Here is an 18,955-nt window from a genome sequence, read left to right as displayed (position 1 = left end):
TGGTTTTTTTTTGCAGAGAGAAGAGTGGAGGAACTCAGTGTCTGTAAATGGGTCACCCTGCCTCAGTTTCCTGCAGAAACAAAAGGGTTACATTGAACCATCAAGTATTCCTTGAATTCATGTATGATTTTAGTCCCTAAAGTTTCTAATTTTAGTGCAGGTCTTCCCCATAAGATGATTAAGTGGTACAGTTTGTTTCTTGTCCAATAGAGTACTTTCTGGTGCAATATAACCAGCTATTCACAGAAAGTTCAAACTGGGACACTTTGCAGGGAAAAACACACCAGAAACATTATATAACTATGAAGCTGTCATTTTAGGAATACATGACTCTGTGCAATAGCCATTGGATGTACTGAATCTACAGTTTCCTAGGGAAAAGATGCTGCTATTTATTTAGGTATATCTGCTAGTGAATATAGATACCGGATGCTCTCAGGGGGAAAGTATTACTCAGGTGTCTAAAATTTTAGTCATCACAAAATGTAAATGAAATCAGGGCTTTTGCTGGGCTGTCTTTAACCTGTCTTTTATCCTTGTGCTACTGCCTCATTAGCACAGGAGTGCCACAGATGCAGTCTGCCAAGAGATGTGCTCATTTCAACAAGTGAAATAACATCTTTGGTAGCTTGTTACCAGAAGCTTAAACATCCATTTGTACTGATGCAGAATTTTGGCATAACCACACAGTGGTAAAAGAGGAGGGTCACAGAACACAAAGGGTAAGAACTTTGAACAAAGCAACAGAAGGCCCAGCCCTGGAGAGTTAGTGTATGAGAGCTGAGCAGGGGTTGCAGCATGGGAACAGTCTTTGGAATTAATAGTTTAAAGCCCAACCTGTTGATTGATGGCTCTTTGTAGCAGGTTGGCTTCCGTTTCCGCCTAGATGAGCACCCTGACGCTTCCTCCGAGCCAGAGTGAGACACAACCCTGGCATTGTTCAAGTCCTGTAGTGGCCTGATATCTGCAAAGGGAGACATTCACATGGTTTGATCAAAGTGATTCCAAATTATTTCCAGATATCCTAAAAAATAACAGCTGACAAACAGAAAAGAGTTGCATTACCAGGTTTCTCTGAACATGCGCAATCCAGAATCTAAGCATATTGCCCCTAAACTCAGGAGACCATTATAATCCAAAAATACCAGACCTGCTCCTGAAAAGTCAGCTCATAAATCAAATTAGGTTCCTCAATGAAAAACTCACTAGTACTGATAGTATCATTGGCTCTGGTGTAGTAGAAAAATGATATAAAAACTCTATTTGATAGCTGTAATGCTCAGGAGCTTACAACCTGGAGAAGATAGCAAGCTTATAGCACACAAACAACCTACCAGCAACCTACTCACTTCCAGCAAGACACAGGACCAGTGCTCATGCACCTTTGCAAGTGGAGACAGCCAAAAGGAGGCAGGAGAACAAACTTCCTCCCTCTCTACAAAGTACAGCCCACTCCAGTTGTAACAGGCCTGTTTGTCAACAGCTACAGAAAGAAAAACCCCACAAGACTACTGTTTTTACAGAGCATCCATTAACAGCAATCTCCCCAAAACTAACAGCTTAACTATTGTAGTACCAGCCCAGGGATGCACCCTCCACATCCTTTTAAAAAATAAACAAACAAAAAATAAACCCACAACCAAAATAATTTAGGTTGGGTCCTGGGTAATTTCCAGTGAAGATATCACCTTAGAAGTGCCTTGCAGCACTAAACATTCTGGACCAAAAATTTTCCACCTTCTTGTTATTTTGTGCCCCAATAATACTGACTGACTTTAGTAGGCAGGGTCAGCATCAAGTTAGATTTTGAAGTGCTTAAATACTTGACTGTCTAAATTAATAGGTATGCCCTGTAGATAACAAGAGTGGTAAAGCAAGACTCAGCATATCCTGCTAGTCTTGTCCCAATATCTACACATGGACAAGTGGACAGAAATTCTTATAGAAATGCTGATAAACTAGAAGCAAATGCAGCCACAGAAAGGACAGGACAGCACAAGTGGAAGCATAAATATTGTACTGGAGACTGATCTTTAACTCTGAAAAAAGAGAGGAGAGGAAGGAAAATATAAGTACTTGCTGCATGGAGTTTTTGCCTCATCTCCAAACACAGGTAGCTTCCCCATCTTAGTACCTACCAGGTTTCTGTGAAGGTGAGCTCCAAGAACTTGACTGGACTTGGTTTCTTTCCCCAGATATTTCCTCTGCAGTCATTTCTTGAAATATTGGGGAGTTTTTCAGCAAAACAGGGAGTTTTGCTGGCATTCTGTTGCCCTCAGTACTTAAGTTCTTGGAAACTGGTACTTCTGTAAGTCTGGAGCTGACAGACAAAACTGCAGAACTGCTCACATGGGAGGATTCAAGACTGTGTGAAAGGTCTGCAAGACTATCTGCAAGTGATATCTCAGGTAGCTGCTCCTCCAGGAAATCACCTGGCTCAGACAGCAGATGGCTAATGCAGGAAAACTTCCCCATCAGGACAGTCTGCTTGGATGCAAGTTCTGTGGAACTCCCAATGAGAACCTTGGCTCCATCACTTTTTCTGGCCAGGGAATCAGTCTCTGGAGGTTGAGGGTTGCTCCTCTTCCTCTGAGGCCTGGGTTTGCAAGAGGCTTCTTTTGTCAAAGCATTCATGTTGTGGTCACCTTCACCTTGCCCATTTTCTTGAAGGTCCCCTGTCTGGTTTTTATTGCTCTTTTGATTGCTCTTAACAGCTCTGGGGATTTTGCTCACTTTGCTCCCAGGAACAGACCTGGGAGGTAGATTTTCACTCCCTTCAGATTCTGTCTGGAAACAACCCGAATTTCCTGCAAGATCCAAAGGATGGACAATATATGTTTCCCTGCGCTGTTTTAGATTACCTGGCAAATTCTTTGTGCTCCCATTAGCTACTCCTTGAACATCTATGCAGGGCCTAAAAACACGAACTTCATTTCTCTGATCACAATTACTATTCCTGGCAGTATTCTTCCTGATTGTTTGGCTTCTTTTAGGCCATTCTTCAGCCTTGGACTCTGGTATTATCACAATGTTTGGTAAATATTCCTCATCAGAATCATCTCTTTTCCCAATTACTCTAGTTTTTCTGTTGGCTTTCTGTCTGATGCTCTTTCTGGTCACACATGAGAATTTTGTAGAATTCTGTAGACTGGAATCACCTGAGGGAACTTCAAGACTTGAGAAGGTATGAACTGGGGGTTTTAGCAAGCTCTCCACACTTTGCATCCCAAAGACAGGTCCCTTCTTAACCTGCTGCATTGAGTCAGCACTTTCAAGACTCTGCAGCTGTCCTGGATTCACCTCATGAGTACTTTCAAAGTCTTGGACTCCATCAGGAGAGTGGGAATGGTGCTCCACACCACAGTCTCTATTCGTCCTGTCAAAAGCCCCCTCCCACACCTTCTGCCCCATCTCACAGACTTCAGTCTCACTAGAACATGTTGCAACTTCTGGCTGAAGAAGCTTTGCATTTTGAGCACACTCTTCACCTTGAGATCTGTCAGGACTACTTTCTGCATTGTTTTTAATTGCAGTTGTTTTCTTTTTTCCTGTTCTTGCTTTTTTAACAGTCTTTTTCTCTCTGGTTTTACACTTACCTTTGCTTTTAACCTTTACAGGAACAAACTCAGGGACTTGGCTATAGCTAGGGTCCATTTCAACACCACACCCCATTCCTTTTGTCTGTGGCTGCTCAAAAAAGGTCTCTTTACCCACAGAGTTTCTATGAGAAACAACAGCAGTTTGAGCAGGTGAAGCCAGGGGACTGGGAGATGGCAGCTGTTGCTGTGTGTTGTTCTTGCTGGAGCTGCTGTTGTCCTGTGCAGTACTACCCCAAGCTGCCTGAGTGGAACTGACATGTGGGAAGATATCCAGAGCAGAAGATGGAGTGCTTGTAGCAAACAGGGTGGAACGCTTTCTCCTCTGAGTAACGTGCCCTTGTGAGAGACGATCAAATAAATGTTTTGCCATCTCATCAGCCTCATAAAAAAGAGTATGACTTTCCAAGGCAAGTGTTGGCAAATTGTTGGGATTTTGTTCAGTGCTGCACACGACCTCTGTTGGAAAGAAAAAAATCATGTTTAAGGCTGAGAAATGCAGCAGGCAATTGCCATCTTTCTCCATACCAGTAAAAACCTTGCTCCATACACTGCCACAAATCCAGAGCATAAAAAAGCATGATTTTGAGACAGGGATTCCCCCAACTTACTGTGTATCAGATTGGCTTCTCTCTGAACAGAGGGGCAGCCCAAATCAAGTTCCCCTAACCAGCTGTAATATTAGGAACACTTATGATCTGTATAAGAGCTATCATTTGTATGGCAAATCCACAAGAAACAGTGGTGCACCTAGTCAGATTCTGCACTTTCAGACATCTCCAAAAGTCTTATCCAAGCTCAGTGCCTATTACTCAAAAAGCCTGTTTTGTGAGTTTGATCTACTGCACACACACCACATATCCCTCTGAAGACTGATTCTGGGATATATATAACTCCAGCAAGAGCGGCCCCAGTGGAGCATGTAGTTAATACCAGTCATTAGGAGCTACTGGAGTTGTGGTTGAGAGCTAACTGGAGCTATGGCATTTACGCATTTCTGAGCACAGACACAAAGTCATACCAGAAGAACAGCAAGAGATGCAAATTTACCTCCAAATACGTGAGAGTCATGAAAAGCCCCCTCTGTTGCCATTGCTTCAGTCACCTTCTTGCCATTCTCTTCCTGGTAGAACTGAGGTATCTCATCGTGCTGTGGTGGCAAAGTATCTTTGGAGGCAACAGGCACAATTTTCAGGGCCTCATTAGAAGCAGGTCTCTGAAGTTCTCCTGCATTAGAAGCAGGTCTCTGAAATTCTCCTGAGGATATTCGTAGCACTGTGGAGCTGCCAGCTTGCTGCTCTGCATCATGCAGCTTGGAAACAGGCACTCTCATTGGTATCTGTGTAACCCTGGTGAGAAGGAAGAGCAGAATGGATCATGTTTCTCATACATGACAGGCCCCAGAATCCAGCAGACTAACTACAGGCCACGTGTGGCAGCTCCAAGGACTGCCCTGTCTTCAGAGACTACACAGAGAAGAAAGAGGACTTCAAATATACTTTAGGAGATCGTGCTCTGACCATCTTTCCAGAAAGCTTACATGATACAAGGAGGTGACTATTAAACGTTTTTATGTAACAAACATCAAAGTAGCCAGCTATGGCACTCACTCGCTCAAGCAAATCTTGCTGTACTCAGCAGCAAAGAGAAAACTGCCTAAAAGTAACACAGTCTCAAAGAAAGGAGGTAAAAAGACTAGTTTTTGCACAGACTCAGCATTAGGACAAACAAGACAAGGAATGGCAATAAAAAGACAGGATAAAGGAAAGCATTAAGCAGTGGTGGTTCAGAGAAGCTATCTCATATAAAACTGGCAACAAGGCACACACATAAAACACAAGAAGTTTAGCATATAGAAATTCAGAACAAGCTTGGTGGTATCATTTTAAAGCCAACCTCAGAAGCTGACCATCTACAATATCATCAGCCCAGCTATCTTCAGTCATGATGCTCTTTTGGCCACTGGACAAGGATGAAGAATTTATATGGAACTGGAAATAAGAGAAATAGGAGAGTGAGTTAAAGTTCTTGAAATCCCTTGTGCAGCCTCCTGCACAGAAACAGCAGAAGCTCAGTTTCTCTAGAAAGTATGTAAAGTATTGCCAGCAACTCTCTCACGATATGGAATAAATTATGGAACAAATTGCAGCAGAATCAGATTGTGTCTCCACGGCCTAAGGATGAAGTTAAACTAGTTCAGATAATCTGAGACTAGGAAGCAGAAGTATTTTCCTATCCACCCATGAGACAGGACACAGGGAAAGTGCCCTATTCCCTATCCCAAGTTGCCATGGCAATACTTCAAAAAAGAAATTGAAAAGAAGTCACAACCTGTCAGAACAGAAAAGCCTACTGCCCAATATAGCAAATAATCCAGAGGAAAACAATTCAAAACTGTAGTTTTCCTACACAAAGACTTATCCTGGAAATCCTTAACACCAAACTGGCCAGCAACACAAAGCAAAAGACAGAAAAAGACAGCCCCCTTCCCAGAAGCAGTGTGCTCAGGTTTCCCATGGTTTACCTCAGACAGCTCGGCCATCTTAACTGCAGCCATAAGATTGTCCATTTTTTTCAACATATTATTCTGTATTGAGGTAATAAAGAGAGAGAAGCCATAAAGACATTACATCAAAACATCTCTTCCAACAAGGATGCTACTAGCCAGAGGAATGTTCTGGGGAGAACACAGCTTGGAAACAAAAATAAGCAAATGAATGGCAATCTTTTTGATATGTTGAGAATCCAGACATTCAACAGCAACAGCTCAATCCTCCCACAGCTGAGATGCTAGTGCAGCTCACCCTGCCCACCACCCCTCCCCATGCCAGGCACAGTGAGTGCCTTACCAGGAAGGAGAGCCTGTGCCGCAGCACAGCATTCTGGAAGTGGCACTGCTTCACCTCCTTCTGTAGGATGGTCTTCTCCTGGGTGAGCCGCTGTGCATTGGCCTTCTCTGCATTGAGGGCCAGAGCCAATGCTTTATTGTTCTGCTTTAGGGAGACTTTCATAGTGGAGGAGTTGTCTGTGAGAGACAGAGCAGTATCACACATCATCAACGTCCAAGGTCTCACCCATAATTCTCCCGTCATCATAATTCTCTCTCTTCCTAGACCAGCCTTCCTCACATTCAGATCTCTACAACTCAATAGCCCCCTCACAAAATTAGCAGTATCCTTCCATAATAACATGTAACAACACTTCAGATACCCTCTCCATCCTCAGTGGGTCACACTCAGGCAGCAAGCTACTTCTTAAATTCTTAATGAATGATGGCATGGTTGAAGTGCTGAGTTTAAAAATATATGCTCCTTGCTTTGAATAAGTCACCAACAGGTAAGTCCTCATCGCCATCCAAAAAATGGGAGAAAAAACTGTTTTCCTCTATAGTTGCCCTTGAGTAAATTTGGACCCCTGTTTCCCAATTTCAAAACAATTAAATAAAAGTAATGGAAACATCTGAGTTTTTAAAGGTAGTCCAAATTATATCCTATTCTATCCTTGCATTACTTCCCCCATAAAAACAAGCCAGTTGGCCTAGATTCTGCAGAGGATTGCATATACACTAAAATACTTCGTACACCTTGGGGCACCTTGCGTGGCACTTGACACTCATTTGCAGGGCACTGAATTCACTTAAAACCTCCGGGCAGAGAAGCAGCTGAGAAGCAGCACACGAGCTCTGCTAAGGGACTGCTGCCCACTCCCTATGCCACGGCCAAAGGCCCAGTTATAAGCTGACATAGCAGCCAGCATATGTCCACACCGCAACGCAAAATATACTCACTGATGATCTTCGTTTTGATTTTCGATGCAAGCGAGGCATTCAACTTCGCAGTCCTCAAGGCACCCTTTTTCTTCTCCCGCATCCGCTCCCTCACGTCGCTCAGACTGAAGAAGGACATTTCGGCAGCCTCCCACGCTGCCATCGCTGCTGAGAGCGACACCGAGTAGGGTCAGCACCCGTATTTCCCTTCCCCAAGCCCTCACCGGCCAAGGCTCGCACTTCCCCGAGAAACGGCGCCGCGGCCCGGCCTGGCCCGGCCCCGCGCGGACCCCCGGCGGAGGAGGACGAGGACGAGGAGGAGGACAAGGGCAAATAGGAAGCCCTGCCCGCCAAGCGACTTTCGAATGCCGCGGCCGGCCCGCCCCTCGCCCCGCCCCGCGCCTCCTCTGCGCTCCCGCCGGGGCCGGATGAATTTCCTCTGCCGCCCGGGGCCGCCGCCGAGGCCGGACGGGCTCCCCCGGCCGCACGGGGCTGCCGCGGCCCCGCTGCCCTTCTCGCGGGAAGCGGCCAACGCTGAGGCTGCTGCCGCCAGCGGCCCCGGCCCCGGCCCCGGCCCCACAGAGCTAACCCGCTCCTGGAATGCCTCAAAGAAGGCCGAGGGTTCTTCTGAAGGACATACGCCACCCAAAAAATTGGAGTTTGTAATTTTCAGCTGTGACAAAGACAGTTAAATGTGACCGTTAAAAGGAATTACTTTTATTCCTACGCACTTCACACTTCTGTCCTAGTTAATACATTGTTTTCCAGACACCCTTGAATTTGCCTTCAGGAAGTTGACATTATGTGTGCTGGTGAATATTTTAAGGAGATGACCCATACAGGAAAAGCAGACAAATATTTTGAAAATCAATTTACAGTGCAGGTACCATAGAAGTAAAGCTGCTGAAAACATGTCTGTTTTCCCAAAATGGGTTCTTTTACCTGGTGTTCAAGAGGCCAATCCGAACAGAGAGGTGAGGTATTTGATTTTTGTACAATTCTGCACAGAAAAGAGTGCTGGGTGTCAAATCCACTAAACCAGCATGACTACCAAAAACTATCACTATTCATACATTTTAGTAAACAAAGGCATTAATATTCATTGGCTACAAGTAACATAGTTCTCTGATTAATTAGTATTCTATCTACTGTTATAGTCTATGTGCTCAGTCTCTCTTCTTTTGAGTTGGTGAGTTTTGTGGTCGCAATCTCCCCTTGCCAGAATTACTTTCTACCTACTTGGGGCTGACTTCAGCACAGTTACTGAGTTGGTTTTGTTAGTTTCTTCTTTATCTTGGGAATTCTCCCAAATGTCCTTGCGGCTTGCAAATTCTGCATTCTTTGTTTCCACTATCACTAGTACATCCTTCTCCCAAACTTTGTTAATGTCCTTCTGGAGCTGAGATTATTGAAACATTTCAAGCTCTGAACCTCAGCAAGGCAGTTCTACTGATAAGTAATTTATGTTTCTAAAACCTGAACGTCATACCTCTGCCACAGACAAAGGTAGCCCTTTGCAAGAGTCCTAAACCCTACTCCTATTTTATGAGTATTTGTTAATACATAGCAGATGAGCATTAGATAATGGCAATTGTTAAATATATTTATTAATTCCAACCTAATTAAGTAGCAGATTGACAAAACACTCTCCATACCTATCCTGAAAATTAGACGTGCAATGGGTAACAATTCTGCAGGCACACAGAACCTGTAGCTTTATTTCTTGCTCTAAGGAAACAGACTGCCATTAAATGCTAGTTCTTTGGGTGTGGGTAAAAGATGTAAGTATCCTCTAAGGTACACTCTGTGATCCATGTGTGACAAATTCCACAGTTTGGGGGCCTAAATTTTCTCTACTAAGTTTATTAAGAATACCGGTCAGTAAATTAAATTAACAGTTGGCTTCTTAAAATCAGAGACCCTTTCTGACACAGCTCTATTGAAACAGTATCAATCTTTGCCAAGAGATGTTGCTGATGTCATTTCTCAAAATTTCAATTTCACTTATTCTGAAAGTGATTGGACAAATTTGGAGAAGTTAAAAACAAGCAAGAACTATTAACAGCCAAGGCAACACTTTTTGCTCAAGAAGGTCCTGAATTGGAGAACAGAGAAATCAAGCACTGACACAGCTTGATGCCTGCTGGCACAGTCCCCCCATCTCTTCCACGGGCTTTATAGTGAATGTTATTTATTTTTTCCAGGGAGGAGAACAAACACAGTGGCGTTCCCCACCTTGAAATGATACAGCAGCATTTCTTACTTTGGGGGAAATGGCAGGGATGAGCTCACCCAAGGACTAGGGAGCAGACTCATTTCAGGAAAGTCCCTTTCTTCATCAGGATATCACTTTTAAGGCCACATAACAGTAGAGGGGTTGGGTTAGCAGGACATTGGGGCAGTCCTGGCATGGCTGTGTTCACTTTGTGAAGGTCACTTTTCTCTCTTGCCTGGCCATAGCAGCAGATAAGACCTGGGTGGGTGTAACTGGTGGAGTTATGCCTGGCATGCAGTAGATCTGTTTCTCAGAGCAAACAAGCAGCAGCTCTATTTTTGATATGTTTGCCACGATGCATGCATGGAGGATGCTCTCAGAAATCAAATCCAACTTAATTACAAGCTCCTCAGCTGGGATGAAAGGTGGGGAAGTGCTAAGCTTGGTGCTCCTTTTGCCATAGAATAAGTGACAAAGGCAAATGAAAGAACCAAGAGAAAGCACAGCACAAATTCTATAAAAGCGAAGTAGGCTTCTTCCTGGAGAACATCTGCGTCTCGTGTTAACACATTTCCTTGTATGTTTTCTTAGACCATCACAAAGAGAGACAGCATTATGATCATGTCTCATAAACTGATTCCTATTTTTTACTAGGAAATCATTTATTAACAGGAGTACATTTCCAAGGAGGGGGATGGCTTTTTCATTCAGAACTACAGCCTGCAAACCTCCCTTATCTACAAAACCCCATAGCCTCTCAGTGACTTGCTAGCCATCATGACAGATTGGCTACCATCAGCAATCCCATGAAAAATGAGACCTGCATCCATTGGAAGGACAACAGTGGTGTTTAGAACTGCATGTTGGGATTTCTTGACTGTTAAAATTTCTCCTAGTACTGTAAGAGAAAACATAACATTGATGAAAGAACAAGTAGCCAGGATCCTTGCTATATGCCACAAACACTGCAAATGGAACCCTAGATGGGCTCTGGGGGGGTATCAGTACTAGTTTTTCATTGTTCCATTTGGTAGAATTCTGAAACAGTAGTAGAAGATTGTAGCTTCATTTACAAGTAATTAGATCCATCAGAAAACCCAGTGAATAGTCTCTGCCTCCCTTGTTAGCAAGTCTGCTAGGTTTCCAACCAACCACTAGAGGCTCAGCAACAAAACTCAATGCCTGGAAGTGTATTAGTATCATCTCTCTGGAAAATGATAATGCAAGCTGGAGGTTTAACCTCTTTTCTGTGGTGGTTCTGATTTGCTGCTTTTTTTCTTTTAATTTCTCTCAGATGAGCAGCATTGTTTCTAAGCAACATGAGAAAACAGCCGTCCAGCAGGAAGCCATAGCCTAATTTCACTGGCACACAAACTGAGGCAGAGACAAGAAACAGGGAATTCCTCTTCCGAAATACCCCGAGTCAGAGAGGCTCCAAACCCAGATCCTGAGGCCTGTTGCAAGAACTGACAAAGGTAGAGCATGATTTCTTCTGTACATTTATGAGAGACAGAATACAAGGGCAATATTCATTAACAGCTGTGTGTATCATGAAATGCAGGAGTAGAGCATGCAGTTCGATGTTACAATGAATTGCTGCGCCAAGTGCTGGCTTTTTTCTTTGCTGTTATTTCATCGCTTATATCCGGTCTTCTTTCCAGTCCATCCCCTCTTTCTACCATATAGATCTGATTAAGAGACACACACTAGGGAGAGGAAGCGAGTGATAAGAAACTCAGAAGTGGTAGCAAGTGCAGAGCCATGCACCAAAGATTCCTCTCTTAGTGCCCATTAAATTCGCAAGGTTCCGTTTCCCTTCCCGAAAAGAAATTTCATTTCCTTTCGGGAAGGAAACGGAATCTTGCGACCCTGAAAAGAAAGGCTTACAAACACTCTGGAAAGGAGATAGGATCAAATGAAATGCAATTGAAAAAAACCCCAAAAAAACCAGAAAATTGGGAGTTTTAGTGTCTTCAAGAAATGGTCTCTGAGAAAATAAGCTGCATTGCAAAGGACCAAAACATGCCAAAACTAAGCTCACAGACGTTGCAAAAGCAGGGGAAAAAGTCAAGGAGGAAGACAAAATGTGGAGGGGAAGATTTGAGGGACATGGCATAGCTGCTTAAAAAAAAAAATTAAAAAATAAAAATTTTTGCCATATGCTAGCAAGTGCAGGCAGATGCAGCAAAGCTTGCCAAAATTGATCCCCACTGAAGGCCAAAACAGAAAAGAAGGACTTAGAAACACGCTGGAAAGGAGATAGCATCAAAGGAATTGCAATTGGAGGAGAAAAAAAAAAAATTGGGAAATTTGGGCAATTTAGGGACTATGAGAAAATGGACTGGGATTCTATCAGAGCAGTGCAAAAAACCAAAACATGCCAAAATGTAGCACCCAGTCGTTGCAAAAGCAGGGGAAAAAGTAGAGGAGCAAGACAAAACGTGGAGGGGAAGATATGAGGGACATGGGATGGACACCTAAAAAAAACTGAAAAAAAAAGGAAAAGATTTTTCCCCAAGTCCAAGCCATCAAAAGGCATGGCATGTCATCAAGTGCAGGGACATGCACCAAAGATTCCTCTCTTTGTGCCCATTGAAATCGCAAGATTCCGTTTCCCTTCCCGAAATGAAATTTCCTTTCGGGAAGGGAAATGGAATCTTGCGACCCTGAAAAGAAAGGCTTACAAACACTCTGGAAAGGAGATAGGATCAAATGAAATGCAATTGAAAAAAACCCCCAAAAAAACAGAAAATTGGGAGTTTTAGTGTCTTCAAGAAATGGTCTCTGAGAAAATAAGCTGCATTGCAAAGGACCAAAACATGCCAAAACTAAGCTCACAGACGTTGCAAAAGCAGGGGGAAAAGTCAAGGAGGAAGACAAAACTTGGAGGGGAAAATGTGTTGTGTAGCAATATAAACAAGAATATTTTTTAAAGAATTTTGTGTAATCCTCAGCACTCTGGCATTTAAGAAATATCTTTGTCCATACCAAAATGAGAAACCTGATAAGTCAAAAATGCGAGAAGTTTCTTAACAGAAACACTGCTGGTATTTGATACTGTCTTGTGGTTTATCCATTTTGTCTACAGTTATCTTAAGAATACGCCATACAAACTATCAAAAAGACAGAAAAAGTAAAAATCAATGTCAAAGCTCAACCAATCAGCACAGCTTAAATCCTGCCTTTCTTCATCTTTTGACAGTTTTGAAAGATTGGAAGAAAAGACTGATTATATCAGATAGAGCACATAGAGGTAAGTGAAGAGTGAAGGGGAAAAAGCCCTCACAAATGTTTGCTTAGCTCATGAGGCTAAATTAAATTATTATTCCACAGAGCAGCTGTGTATTTGATCTGACACAGTTTCTTATTATATTGTGTAATTTGAAGCATGATAATGGAATGTGTCCACTGAAGAGTGATGTTTTTACATGTTTTCACAATGTTTAAGGAATACTCCCTCTGTTTCCACTTGAGGAGGCCTGTGCGCCGTCAATGACAGCAGAGGCACTTTGTCTTGAAATTATGGATATATGTGATTTAAAGAATATTTTTCTCCTTTGTTCTCTCACTATATCCATTGGATTTTCCACTGCAGTGTTTGACTTCCACCAGGCAGTAGATGGGCTCCCGGAAGTGCAACGTCAAGCACAAGAAGGCAAAAAGTAAGTATTTCCAACAGCCTCATTTCATTAATAGTCACACAAATTTGGAAAATCATTATAATTTTGAAAAACAGAAATGCCGTGTGTCTCTGAAGAGCCTTGTTGATGTTAATAATTCTGTGCTTCTGTTCTGTTCCTACTTATGCTAGTGAACAAACTGTCAGCCAGACTCATGCTTTACTGAATACCACAAATATTAGCAATACTCATGCAAAGCCTGAAAGGTACTAATGTAATATATTTATTATTACAGAACTTTAATATATTTTTATGTCTCAGACATCCTGCCCATTATATGATTTCACTTTGACAAAATTACTTGGCATAAAGTGTATTTTTGCATGTATTTATACATTTTGAGGGGGGTGTTTCTTTTTACTTAGTATTGGCACAACAAAAAAGAGGATTGGACCAACATATTCTTCCAAAGCTGCACGAACAGGCCTTCTGATTTGTGACCTCCTCTCTGACTTAGATGGATTTTCTTCAAGGTACAACTATTTTCATTTGTAAATATTATGTTAAAGAGTGATACATTTTGCCTGACTGATTTGCTTTTAAGGAGATGTTTTTAAATATGTGTCTGAATTTTGTATATAAATTGCCTAGAAGGAGAAGAAAACTGGAAAGAATGTGTGTGTGTGTGTGTGTGTGTGTACTTCCTGTACTTCACAGAGTTCCTCATAATTTAAAATGGAATTTTGAACATTGGGAAATGCACTGGTTGAAGTGTCAGAGTGCTGAGTATTTTCTCCCTATAGCTTTCAGTATATACTGTGCATAATACAAACTGAGTTCTTGCCAAAGGTTCTGTGAATATGTTCCTCATAGATACAATTTCAATATTTTACAGATTTAAAAACCTGGCACAACAGTACAAGTCAATGTTTCCCACATTGGAAATTGATACAGAAGGACAATTGAAAAAGCTAAAGGTAAGGATTTATCACTTGAAATATTTATTTTAATTTTAAAAGATAAAAATGAAGTGTACCAGACATACCACTTATTGAGCTAATTTGGATGAAAAATACATATGTTCATTATTATGAGAGCTTTAATAAACAGTAGCTATGCTTTGTAGTTGAATGTTCTCTCTTACTGTAGGCATTAATGTAAGCTCTGTGGAGGATTTAATTCTCCTATAATATTTTACTTTTTTGAATGTTGTTTAAAATGACTGTTGTGTCAAAGAAGTCAAGAGAATGCAGGGTGATGATTTCAATTAGTGTCCAGTGTGTCAGTGGGACTTCCTTGCTTACTGAAGAATTGTTTGTGGAAGCATGTTTCAAGATCCTGGTATTACAAGAAAATTGTCTTTTTACAAATAAATCCAGAAGAGCAACTGGTAAAACAGCTTTCATAAATATCTAAGAAAAGAGGATGTTAAAAATATCTCTTACCTTTCCCATGTTTTTTCTTATAAGTTTTTGGAGCTGACACCCTGAGGATATTTTTTAATGTTCAAAAGGACTGATATGTTTGTCTTTTGGTGCTTCAACTAGTTCTAAGTCCCATTCTCAGTGTGGCTAGACTATAGCACACTATCTAAGGACATTAGCAACAAAATTTAGTAGGCATATCACATCTCTGTGAACAGCAATGATACAGAAATTACGGCATTCTAATGCCACAATAAGTCAAGTTTTCTTATATGAGTGGTTCAATAGATTGAAAGGAGTATAAACTAATGGTTGTATTTTTCAGGAAAACACAGTTATTGAGGCTGGAACCTTAGACTTATCTGTATGTTTTGTCTTTCAAAAGTGAACACAGTGTTCTCTGCTTGCAGCTATTATCTGGGGAAGCTGACATTTGAACTCAATTTGCAGGGATATGCTGAAAAAATAAGACCCATGGTTCGAGATGGTGTGTATTTTATGTATGAAGCTCTTCATGGCTCCCCAAAGAAGATCCTTTTTGAAGGAGCCAATGCAGCACTACTTGATATTGACTTTGGTAAGTTATATTCTAAACTCAGCTTAACTCCTAAGAGATCAGTTTTGTTTTGATTTGTGTTTATATTGACTTTGCAAGCAGCAGGAAAATAGAGAAAATAGTCTTTCCTTAATAGGAACTTATCTCCCAGAAGTAAAGCTCATTAAAACAGAGATTGTATCATCAACAGGATTAGTGTTTAGGGTTTAAATATTGATTTTTACTGAAGTTTATTCCAGTGCAGCTGAAATTTCACTGCAGATATTCCTGTCTTGATTGCTTTTAAATGTGTGTGCACATTGCTAAACAATCCAGGTACTCATTGCAGTGCAGTTTAGGTAATTCCTCTGCCATGGGAGGAGGATTAAACTGGTGCAGCAGCCTCTAAGTCTTGCCACTACAGTTGGTCTCTGCTCTGCTTTCTTACCAATAGTCTAATTAAATCAATGAAGAAAAAATTAAGGACTTCAGAGATTCTCCAGTCCAGAGTCACTGTGTAGAGATCATAAGTAACTCTTAAGACTTAGACAATTTGTGGCAAATACTCAGAGCCACTTGTGCAGAGCATTGGGAATGCCAGTCTGTGACCTTTACATCACACTCTCCATGAACTTAATGGAGATAATTTCTGTGATACACAGAACGTTGAAAAAAGGCTTTACACAGCAGAAGCATCGTATAATAGATCCTGTGCCTAATGGAGGTAATATTGAGATGCTTTTGAATTTCTCCCTTGTGTGCAATCCTCGGTGAAAGTTGTAAAGGATGAATGACACATAATAAAAATAATTTGCCTCCCTCTTTGGCTGCTGTTCCAGTTAACTTTAAAGCCAAACATAGAAGCGAAAACCTTCTTTGAACTGATAAAAAGCAGTCTTTGTTTCTTACCAATTGCTGACAGAGGGCTGTGCTGCTGTGTTTCCCTGGCAGGCACGTATCCCTTTGTGACCTCCTCAAACTGCACCGTGGGCGGTGTGTGCACCGGGCTGGGCGTTCCTCCGCAGCGCGTGGGGGATGCGCACGGCGTGGTGAAGGCTTACACCACCCGCGTGGGCATCGGCGCCTTCCCCACCGAGCAGATCCATGTACGTTTAGTGCTACAAAATGGGCTCTGCACAGCTGGCAACAAGTAACTGTGCAATGGTCTCGGGTTTCTGACCTCTGAGGTATTAGAAAGTCTTTTTTTTTTCCCAGCCCCGGCGACCAAAGAAGAAGTCGAGATTCGTCGGTTCTGCTTTTCAGGGTTGTTTATTTTTTCTTATCTATTACATTCTTTCTCTGACCTGCTGAGATCTGTCAGCAGGTTGGGTTGTGGCACACTGTCTGCCCTTGGGGTGATGTTAACTTTTTATCCTACATACTATGTATACTTTATTTACAATAATTTTCCACTACCTGTCACCTATGTTAGGCAGTCTGTCTCTACTCTAAATCAATCAAAAAGTGTCACCATCCCAGCAGAAGATGGAGGACAAGAAGAAGGAGAAGAAGGACAGGACACGACCAGATTCCTCCATCTTGCTTCTTGAACCCCGATTCTAAAACCCTGAAATTCTACTTTTTCTCTTTGTGACAAATTAACTATCATTCTACTCAAACTCTTGTGGCTTGTAAATCTTCACAGAAAGTTGGTAATTTTTTCCATGGACTAAAATCAAAGGCACAGGTGTTTTTGACTCCGTGCCAAGGTCTCTGAGCCCCTTGCCAGGGTCTTGGATCACCCAGGGCAACCAGAGGAATGTCCTGGGTCCCGACACAATGGGGTAAGGGTTTTCCACTGATAAATAAGCACAGTGATAATAATGCTGAGCAATCACACCCATAAAGAGCAGAGAATTTCATTATGGTGTTTGTCATGAGAGGAGAGAAACACGAGTGTGGTGATGTTACATTGCAGTGACCACACTCCTGCTGTAATGATCAGTGTGAAAACAGATGTCATCATCTTATGTAACATCATTAGGTGTATTTCAGTGGTGAGAGTTTGTTGTGGACTGGAACTGTCAGTGCATCCCAGAAGAGCTTAAATTACAACAACTTCTGTGCTTAACAGCCTGTGTTCTGTGTGATTTATAGAATAAATGGGGTGTGTGTCTCAGCCAGTCATGCACAAAGGGGTCAATAAATAGAAGGGAAGAGATTTTGGTTATTTTAAACTGTCTGCTTTATTTTCATTATCAAGAAATTAGAAAGTTCAGGATATTGATTGTGAGCTATGCATGCAGCAATCTCTAGGGCAGTGCTCTGAATCTAATTTAAGGATTTAGTCACTGAAATCCTTTATTTAATGGCTCAGATGAGTTGATGGTATCCTTGGGGTCTATGAATCATGAACATAAAGTTCTACCACAGTATAGCCACTGCCAGTCTGAATGGAACAGCTGGCAGTCTCATACTGTGGTAGAAGCAAGGTGCCCTAGGTGTTTTGACCTAGACCGTGTACAAGCATTGGTCTTGTCCCAAGCATTTAGAGTCTTGACCCCAAAAATATGTGAAAAGACCAGATGAAGAAAGTAAATGCAAACCAAATTTAATAAAGGACTGAGTTGTCAAGAAAATCTTCCTGTTGGATGAAGAAGGGAGAAAAGTCTCTCCTTGGAACACAAAAGTCATATTAAATACGTGATTTGAAATGCTAGCAATTGCAATACAGAAATCCTGTGCACAAGGGGATTTGTTATCTGCATAGTCCTCTCCTAGTAAATTTTCTTTCCTGGAAAATAGCCTTCAAAATGGCACAACTGCATTTTTCTTGCTCTTCATCTGTATTTGTTTGTATTTGTTTTCCAGCCATGTTTTCAGTGAAACACCATCAGCATTCTTTCTGCCTTATTTCAGGAAATTGGAGATCTTTTACAGTCCTGTGGCCATGAATGGGGGGTAACTACGGGCAGAAAGAGACACTGTGGCTGGTTAGATCTGGTCATTTTGAAATATGCTCATATGATCAACGGATTCACTGCGTAAGCATCACAGATTTTGCACTACATTTGGAAGGGATAATTTTGTTCTTCGCAGAATAAATTTGTAGGTAACATTAATATAAGTCCAGGAAAGTGTCACATTTTAAGTAATACAATGATGCACAGTGGGCAATTGAGAATTGTCTTAATGCTAATAATAATCTAATTCCTTTGACTTTTTTTTCAAATTAAGTGATTTTGCAACATGATAGCTGTGATTTTTTTGGTACATGTTTTCATTTTGCTTTCATCAGATGGCCAGTGTAGATTGAATCAATATATTGGTTTTCTAACAGTTTACTCCAGTGTTTGTGATCCAGTGCTTTCATACTGACTTGTGCCATGGTCTAAAACCTGTTGGGTTTGAGGTTTGGTTGACTCTAATGGATCCTACTTGTAGGACCAATTCTGCATTATTTGGAGCCACTGCCCTGATAAGTGAAATTAATGGAGTGATACAAGGGTACAGCAACTGGCACAGCTTTCATTCCAGTTTCAACAGGTTCATATATTTACAAAGTGTAGTTAAATAAAGTTATATTTTCTTTGAGACCGAGTGGCTTCCTTGGTTGATGCATTCAAGCAAACTTGTCCATATATGCAAATACATGACTCTGAGCATTTTAATATATTATAGACTGAAACATAATTTACTATCGTTTATGCTACTAATGTTACAAAGGAACAGTGGTCTTGTTCATTAATTTATCAAAAGGGGTTTTTAGCTTTGGCACTTTTTTTAATTGGATTTATATTTTGCTTTAACTTATGCAGCTCTAGTTTACATGGAAAATTTTAAGAAGGCTTTAGGTTTC

At 41.5% G+C, this 18,955-nt stretch overlaps 1 protein-coding gene across 1 annotated transcript; it reads left to right on the top strand.

Annotated features, from left to right (window-relative positions):
• Positions 1–9,932: 9,932 nt before the first annotated feature.
• Positions 9,933–18,144, top strand: LOC136558941 (adenylosuccinate synthetase isozyme 1-like). Its single transcript, XM_066553736.1, has 8 exons — positions 9,933–10,002; positions 12,780–12,830; positions 13,173–13,239; positions 13,623–13,730; positions 14,093–14,174; positions 15,072–15,198; positions 16,108–16,262; positions 18,016–18,144. Exons 1-8 carry the CDS (start codon positions 9,933–9,935, stop codon positions 18,142–18,144), a joined length of 789 nt encoding a protein of 262 aa, XP_066409833.1.
• The last annotated feature ends 811 nt before the right edge of the window (positions 18,145–18,955 follow it).

Source organism: Molothrus aeneus, chromosome 7, assembly GCF_037042795.1.
Source record: "Molothrus aeneus isolate 106 chromosome 7, BPBGC_Maene_1.0, whole genome shotgun sequence".
In the NCBI taxonomy this organism is placed as follows: Eukaryota; Metazoa; Chordata; class Aves; order Passeriformes; family Icteridae; genus Molothrus; species Molothrus aeneus.
Note: the sequence above shows the minus strand (reverse complement) of the source record. Positions and strands in the feature narration are given on the sequence as shown.